At 28.0% G+C, this 8,548-nt stretch overlaps 1 protein-coding gene across 1 annotated transcript; it reads right to left on the reverse strand.

Moving 5' to 3' along the window:
- Positions 1-1,441: 1,441 nt before the first annotated feature.
- Positions 1,442-3,089, reverse strand: LOC124938881 (AT-hook motif nuclear-localized protein 16-like). Its single transcript, XM_047479406.1, has 5 exons — positions 2,804-3,089; positions 2,479-2,543; positions 2,237-2,368; positions 1,951-2,124; positions 1,442-1,822 (listed from the first exon to the last, which is right to left on the reverse strand). Exons 1-5 carry the CDS (start codon positions 3,087-3,089, stop codon positions 1,442-1,444), a joined length of 1,038 nt encoding a protein of 345 aa, XP_047335362.1.
- Positions 3,090-8,548: the final 5,459 nt, after the last annotated feature.

Genomic DNA, 8,548 nt, shown 5'->3' on the forward strand with positions numbered 1-8,548 from the left:
TTTGAATTTCTACAGTATAAAAACTAATTAAAATTGAAATAAGGGAATAAGAGGGAATCGTTGAATAAATCAGTCAAATATTTAAATAGAAGCATGGAAATAAATTAAAAATATTAATTTAATTTAAAATAGACTTATTGTTTATTCTATTCAACTATAAATAATTGATTAATTAATTAAAATAAATTTTGATCTTAACATTTTGAATTAAATCTTAAAATATTACTATTTAAAGAAAAATAATTAATTTATATTTATTCTTAAATTAGTTCGTATTAGAGTAATGATAAATATTAATTAAATTTATAATTAAAAAAAAGAAATTAATAAGTAGGAAGAGGATTGGAGAGAGAAAGAAGGAAATATAAAATTATAAGATATATAAATTAATTAATAAAAAATAATTTAATTAATATAAGAGATAAATTAATTAATGAGAATGAAAAAAAAATGAGAATATTAGTGATTAGAAAGAATCTTCGAACTTTTGGCCGTCCTTATCAATACTTTTATTTTATTTTTATTATTTTATAATTTATTTTGATTTTATTATTCTACATAAAAAAAATATTTTATATTTAAAAATTTAAAAAAAAATTATTATTTCTTCAAATAAATAAATTCATATAACTTATTTTATAACTATAATTATTTTTTAATAATTAGATGATTACTTTTTAATAATTAAATGATAGTTCAAATAGTAAGGTAGGAGTCATAACTCTTCAAGGTAACTTCATATATTTAAAAAATAATTAATATTATTTTATTTTAAATAATTTTGTATGATTTAAAAATAATTTTTAATTTTATTTATTTATAAGTAACAAAAATGAATAATTAAATAAGATCTTACTCCATTACTCCACGTAGATATGTTAGTGTCACTCAATGCCCAAATAAAATACAGTTATCAAATTGTTTATTCTAAGTTTTTATAATTTATATATATATATATATATATATATATATATTATTTAGTATGGAAATTATCTTTGGAAAATATATTAAAATTATTTTATCTTAAATACTATTTAGTACTTGTTACTCTTAAATAGTTTTAAACTTTGTTTTAATTAACAATAGAAGAAAAACAAAATTTTTTAATATTTTCTTCCCAATAAATATTTTAAAAGTATAATATCAATAATTATATAAATCAAAACTTGTTTATATATAATAATTATATAAAAACTAATTATTGATTAACATAATTAATAAAATTTAGAAAAATTGTTTGATAAAGACTTATTTTTTCGCTTTCACTAAAATTATTTTAAAATTCCATAACAACATTAAAACATTTCTAATTCTTAAAGAATTAATCCATAACATATTATAAAAACATACAAAGTCTAAGATTGAAAACATAAACATATCTTAGGAAAATTAAAAGAACATTACATAAAGTAAATTCAATCGAATCAATCCAATTCAATCTTCAATCTCTTTGCTCCGACAGGATAACAACATTATCACCAGTACTATCATTTCCAACCACCTGTTCTTGCCCTTGAACTAAAGAAACTTTTAACAACCCTCGTGGACTAAAGATTCGAACTTTTCGATTTTGATTGTCTTTCGGTGTCTCCTTTGGTTTAAGAAGGACACTACTCTCTTGACCCACAAATCTATTGTTGCTTGTCACTTCGGCTCTTTCGGCTACAGGATTTGTCGTACTAGTGACCCATTGTAAGTTTGATTGAAAATTGGGACTTGAGCCAATTGGATCCGATGAAGAAAGTTGTATGGACTCGCTTGATTCCATTTCTTCCCATGTTTTGTATTCACCGGGTCTATACGCGTATACACTCGCTAAAACCTAACAAAAAGAACACTAATCTCATGTCACATTTAACTCTGTAAGAACAAAATTCAATTAGCTAGACTTCACCAAATAGTGTACTTAAGCTAAAATTTAACCAAAAAAAGTAGATAATTTATGAGCACCTCAACTTTCTCATAGGCTATTAGTGAGCTTGAAACTAAGCCATTTACTGAACGCCCATCTTCACCTTCAAATGAAACCATCAACCCTCCTTGTTTGGCCGCTATTGTGGAGCCGGTAGTGTTTGGCTTAATGGGCAAAATCAACCCTGCTAATGTTACAACTTTATAAAATCCCTACAAGAGAATCAAAACAATTTAGAAAGTGTAATTGTATCTATGAAAATCTAAATTGGTATCGCTAAATGTATAATATGGCATGTATAAAAAAAAAGAGAAAACAACCCACCTCATATTTAATTGTTGCCAAGTAATTGTCTCCTTTTTGAAGTGTAACTTCTGATATTGAACCCGTTGCAGATATAACACAAATGTTTTTCTGCATATTAGTAGCATACCAATATAGCTTCGAACATATGTCCTAATTAAGAAAAGAAAAAATAAAGCCATGTAAAAACGTTATAAGTGCGCCTAAAACTCATTTGCTTTGAGCGGTAAAACAATTATATTTTTTGATTAAGTTGTACATACCTCCCCCTTATAAAAATGTAAATAACGTATATTAGTGTCTTCAACAATATTTTTGTCAGGCTCACCTACAAAATATTTGTATAAAAAACATAAGTATTTTTTTTTAAAATTTTATTTCAATGAAGTATTTTGAATGTTACATTTATTGTAGAAAAAAAAAAATACTAGAGAGTTTGTTGATATAAGATTTTTATCATTTAACTAAAGGATTTAGAGAAAGTAAGATAAAAAAAACTTTAATAATTTTTATTACAAGTGTTAATTGAAAATACTTGTAAATAACTTGTGAAAAATCTAATCAATTTTAAATTAAATATTATTTTACCTTTCTTACGTATGTGACTAGAAAAATCTGGTGCTAGTTGTGGGTGTGCGGAAGAGATTGGGGGTAGAGGCATGGCCGACGAGTTTGAAGGTGCTAGTTGTGGGGGTGCGGAAGAGATCGGGGCTTGAGGCATGGAGTTTGAAGATTTAGGTGAAGTAATTAATCGGAATAACCTTGGCCTACCTCTCGTCTTCCTTCCAAATATATTCATTCGGGGGGTTGAATCTAGTTGTGCGTTTATGGAGAAATTGAAAGAATCGTCACCTGTAACTTTTTCTCCGTCCATGATGAATTTTTTTTTTAACTGTTCAATCACAAACATTATAAATTAATAGAAATTTGGTGCGAGTTAATAAAAATAGATTTAAAACCTAGAAATGGATACACAAAATAGATTAATTAAAAAAGTTATTAAAAGTCAAAGCATAATTTAGTGAAATGTTAGGTGTTAGGATGGTTGTATACAAAAAAAATCACATACAACACATCTCATTTTTGTAAAGATATATATATATTTTTTAATAATCCACACTAACAAATAAATGCTCTAAATTGAAATCTTAGAAATAACAAAAGACAACAAAAAAATTGAACACATATTTGAAACTCAAACAAGTATTACCTTTAAATAAGTATATAGTTTTCATAAAATATTATATATAAAAATTTTCTGGGGCCAAACTCAAACAAGTATTACCTTTAAATAAGTATATAGTTTCAAAAAAATATTATATGTATAAAATCAAGATACATAAACAAAATTAGGGGGGATGTTTTAAAATGCTGTGAAAATGATTAAAAAAAATAACTTTTGAAATATACCTGAAAGTATATAAACGTGATCTCTCTTTCTGTCTATAACTCGAATAATATGGTATCCCGTAAGATGAAACTACATTAATATATATAGGTGCAGGCATAAGTCTTGTTTGGAATGCCTTAATCATTTGTTATGTTATATAATGTTATTATTTTTTATTTTAAAAGAATAAATAACCAAATATATAAAACTAAGTAGGTCTTTATATTATTTTTAAAATCAATAATTGCATTTTTAATTTATTATAGAAACAAATTACCTTCACATACAATATTTTTACTTTTTCCCTTTTAAAAAAATCAAAAATATGATGCATTTAATTTTTTAATAATTATATTACAATAATCTTGTATATATTAGTATTACTATGATATTACTAAAATATTCACATATATTCTTTAATATTTACCTTTTATTCTTTTATAATTACTAAACTACTAAAAGTAGTCATTTCAAATTTCCAACTTTTTCAAATTTTAAATTTCAAATTTTTTCAAATTTCAAATTTCAAACTTTTTCAAATTTCAAATTTCAAACATTTTCAAATTTCAAATATTTTATATTCAATAAACATATTACATCAAAAAGAAATTAAAGAAGACATAATAAAAATAAAATTAAGAGGGACACAATAAAAAAAATGAAAGTGGAAAAAAAAATTTACGCAATAACTTATTATCATGAACTTTCACTTTCAATTCATTCAACCCGATGCATCATTCTTCATAGTGTTACAAGCAAACGAGGCAACAAGAGATCACAACAATTGATTCAGACAGAGACAATGAGAGAATCATATTTCTCAACTCTCATTGAAAACCAGGATGCATGAATTTGGCCTCTAATATGGTCAACAACACATGAGTTCGTCTTATGTTTTTTAAAACAAATAAATATACAATATATACATATTTATAAAAACAACTCAAGAAGGGATCGTTTCTTGACAAAATATAATGAAGAATGAGCCTGCATATAATTAAGTTTTCACTTTTCACATGTGTGAAATAAACATATTATTTGGGAGAAATGAATTCTTATGTAAATTTTCTCAACAAGAACTTAAACCTCCAATCTTCTTCTTATAGATGTATGTAATATTGGTTTGTGACAACTGAGTAGATTATATCTCTATAATAAGATTCTATATCAAAGAAGGCATAGATAGGATGTGGACAACTCGAGTTTAGCAGGTCAATGTTTCAACAAAAAAAAAAGGAATACCAATAACTTGAGTCTCATCTTTAGTATGATAGGACTGCTCAAGTTAGTTGGACTCGAACCCTTATAGGCATGGATAAAGTGCATGAACCATAAGTATCAAATGCAAGAAATCATTCTTCTAGATCTTTTTCTAGTATTCATGATAAATAATTTGAGAAGGAGAAGCAAAGTGAAGAATGAACTAAAGAAATATGCTCACTATATCTTCTTTAGCTTTCAAAAAAAAGGAAAATATTATTAAAGAATCATATTATATTAAACAAGGGCTACTCTGTTTATTGTTATGTCAACTAAGATTTTCATCAGGATAATGATCATAAATTCAACATTTAAGGTCTGAATGTTCTCAATTTAATTAGAAATTTGAGATGGTGAAGTCCTTCATGGAGTACACTAACACATTACTCACAATTGTCATCAAGGTAAGATTGCTTGGCACTAGATTTCTTGATTTTAGATTGGTTCAAAAGGTGATGGTAACTGTTTTTGAAAGGTTTGAGGCTACCATTTTCTCATTAGAGAACACTAAAGACCTGTCAAAAGTCAGCCTCACAGAAATCTTGAGTGACTTGCAGGCACAAGAATAGAGAAGATTGATGAGGAATGAAGAGTTTGTAGAAGGAGCATTGTTAGCAAAAGTGCAATCAAGCTAGAGTGAAAAAGAGAAGAAGAATTAGAAAAGCAATAAGAAAAGTGCATATTCAAATTCTCCAAGCACAATTAGAGGTTCTAAACCAGATTTTCCTCCTTGTAAAGAATGTGAGAAAAATGGTCAACACTTTTTAGATGCTGATGTACAATGTGAGAAGTGTCATATGATGGACATCACAAAAGATTTACAAAATTAATCTGCAGTAGAAGGATGTGACTCAAGTGAACCTTCAGCAAAAAAATGTGGCTCAAGTTACAAATTAGGAGGAGAAGCTCTTTGTGCCAACTTGTTTTGCAACAAATAGCTCAAGTAATAATCGGCTTGTGGACAATGGTTGCACTACCCACACTACATTTGGTCGAGGACTTTTCAAAAAACTAAACACATCATTCAACTCCAAGTCAAAATTGGTAATGTAGAGTTCTTTTTTTGGAACGATGGAATCCGCTGCTCCTATGGAGTGCGACTAATCCTCGCGAGTTAAGTACATAGCCCACAAATATACTTAACCATTTAACCAGGCGTAGAACTTGCCGCATGATGGTCTTGAACCCAGAACCTCACGGAGGCCTGGGGGATTTCTACCTCTTGTTACCGCTAGGCTAGAAGAGGGGATGTAGATGTAGAGTACTTATAGTCAAAGGAAAATGGACTGTGGCAATAGAAAGTTCCTCGAGTACTAAGTTGATTAAAGATGTGTATTCCTAACATAATCAAAATTTATTAAGTGTTGGTCAGCTTCTCGAAAAAGGTTTAAATATAATCTTTGAGGGCATGAAGTCCCTAATCAAATATTCAGATGGGGTTGAATATGTTCAGAGTCATCATGAATGGGAAAAGCTTTGAGCTAAGTCTACTAAAGGAGGACCAAACAGCCTATTAAGCTACAATGTCTCAAGCTGAGATTTGGCATAAAAGGCTAGGTCATTTTTTTCATAATACAATGTTGAATTTGCAGAAGAAAGGGTTTTTAAAGAGGCTACCTCATTTAGAAGATAACTTGCCAGAATGCAAGTCTTGTCAATCATGGAAGTAAGACTTCCTTTAAAACAAGCAACCTATAAAGAAACTGAAAGGCTAAAATTGATCCACACAGACCTTGATTGGCCTCACATAACTCCTTCACTGAATGTGAGTAAGCATTACATAGTTTTTATTGATGACTATACAATGATGTGATTGATCTATTTTCTCAAGTTCAAGTCTGAAGTTGCTGGTGTATTTTTGAGATTCAAATAGTGAATAGAAGTTCAAAGTACCTATAAGATTAATGCATTGAGATCTTATAATGGCAAGGAGTATACCTTAGAACAATTCAATCAGTTCTGTGAAGAAGCTGGAATTCAACACCAATTGACAACCCCATACACTCCTCAGCAGAATGAAGTGAATGAGAGGAAGAATTGCACCATCATGGAGATGGCAAGATGTATGCTTCATGAGAAAGACTTTCCAAATGTGTACTGAGTAGAGACAACAAATAGTGCAGTCTTTAGTGTAGTCTTTGTACTCAACAGGCTACCAATCAAAGTTGTGGAAGGAAGGTCACCCTTTAAAGCAATCAGATTTAATTAGTATCCAATGTATTGATTGTTGGTTTACCTTAAAAAAACTAAGAAAGAAAATCAAAAGACTTCAATTGAGTTAGTGAACATACCAAATATTGCACATTTGACATGTTTGTACATGTTATCGCATCGATGAATGAGGAAGAACACAAAAACATCATATCAACCATTTTCTGCCATAAACAACGAGAATTTTCAGTGAGTTTACTAAAGAACGTAAGGAGACAATAACACTGATCATGTATAAAGCCAATGAAATGCAGATTATAAATCTTATAATTCTCATTTAAACTTAGAAATCTTATAATTATCATTTAAAGTGTAGGTATGAGAAGAATCAAAAGAATAAGTTCTAGATAATAAAACCAATTTGAATAGAAGAATAAGGCTAGCTACCATAGGATTGGACCACAAGCTTATGCTCTATGATTAAAGTTATGTCGATTAAAGATTTACAAGGATTTGTAGAAAATCAAATGAGTAAAACAAATAATCAAAACTATGCAACAAGAATACATATCGGTCCTTTAGACGATGAAGCTCATGATCCACCAACTCCTAACAACATATATAGCTCAACCAATGACTACACACAACAAATCCTAATCCTATAAGTACTTAACAAATCCAAAAGAATATCAAATAAGAATTTATTACTAAGAGAGGGAGGAGAAGGATACATAGTCCATGAATTGAGAAGATCGCAAGAGAAATCAAACTACCACGACGCTGATCAAAATTTGTGAAAGACGAAACCCTAGAGTGAACGAGTTCTAGAGCATATATTTCAAGATGTTGGCGAGAGATTCAAAGTAACCCTTCTATCTTTTAATTTATCAAGTGTGTCACTTTTTATCGCAAGGTGTTAGATTACACTATTTTTTCTTCAAATGTTGGTCTATTTACCAATTTGTTATATTTAATACTAAAAATTGACCGCTTTAATAAAAATACAATTAATCTTATTATTTACTAGTACGAGTTTTAATAAATCTTGTAGTGGTTACCTACTAATGTATGAATTATTAACACCGAGTTGATTTTTTAGAAGAAAATATTTTGAATTTAAAATTTTATAATTAATTCAATGGGAAATTAAAGTAATTGAGAAAATGGTGTTCTAAGCAATGTGGTCAAATAAATTGTTGAAATTATTATTTGTTGTGACAAAATTATAACTTTAAAAAGTTTAAAATCACCTAGAGTGTGGTCAATTAGTAACTTTATTTTTATAAATAAGAAAAGAGTGAGCAATTAACACAGGGAGGCATGATGTACTTTCAAATGTTGATGATATTAAGCAATTTGGAATATTTTATTTTATAAAATCTTCACACAATTATTTCAAATGACCACCTAAAGCGAATTTAATATATATATATTTTTGTTATTTTATTCCTACATTTTTTTAAGAAAAAGTTGAAAATATATATTATTTTAATTTTGAATATTACCAAAATAATTTACTCTATATAATTAAT

Source organism: Impatiens glandulifera, chromosome 1 (assembly GCF_907164915.1).
Source record: "Impatiens glandulifera chromosome 1, dImpGla2.1, whole genome shotgun sequence".
In the NCBI taxonomy this organism is placed as follows: Eukaryota; Viridiplantae; Streptophyta; class Magnoliopsida; order Ericales; family Balsaminaceae; genus Impatiens; species Impatiens glandulifera.

What these genes read in the sequence shown, in the direction of transcription:
- LOC124938881 (XM_047479406.1), bottom strand. Translation starts at nt 3,089, where the DNA reads ATGGACGGAGAAAAAGTTACAGGTGACGATTCTTTCAATTTCTCCATA. An exon ending in TGGCAACAATTAAATATGAG is followed by an intron (nt 2,125 to 2,236) that starts GTGGGTTGTTTT and finishes ATTCTCTTGTAG; the next exon opens with GGATTTTATAAAGTTGTAAC. An exon ending in TAGCCTATGAGAAAGTTGAG is followed by an intron (nt 1,823 to 1,950) that starts GTGCTCATAAAT and finishes TCTTTTTGTTAG; the next exon opens with GTTTTAGCGAGTGTATACGC.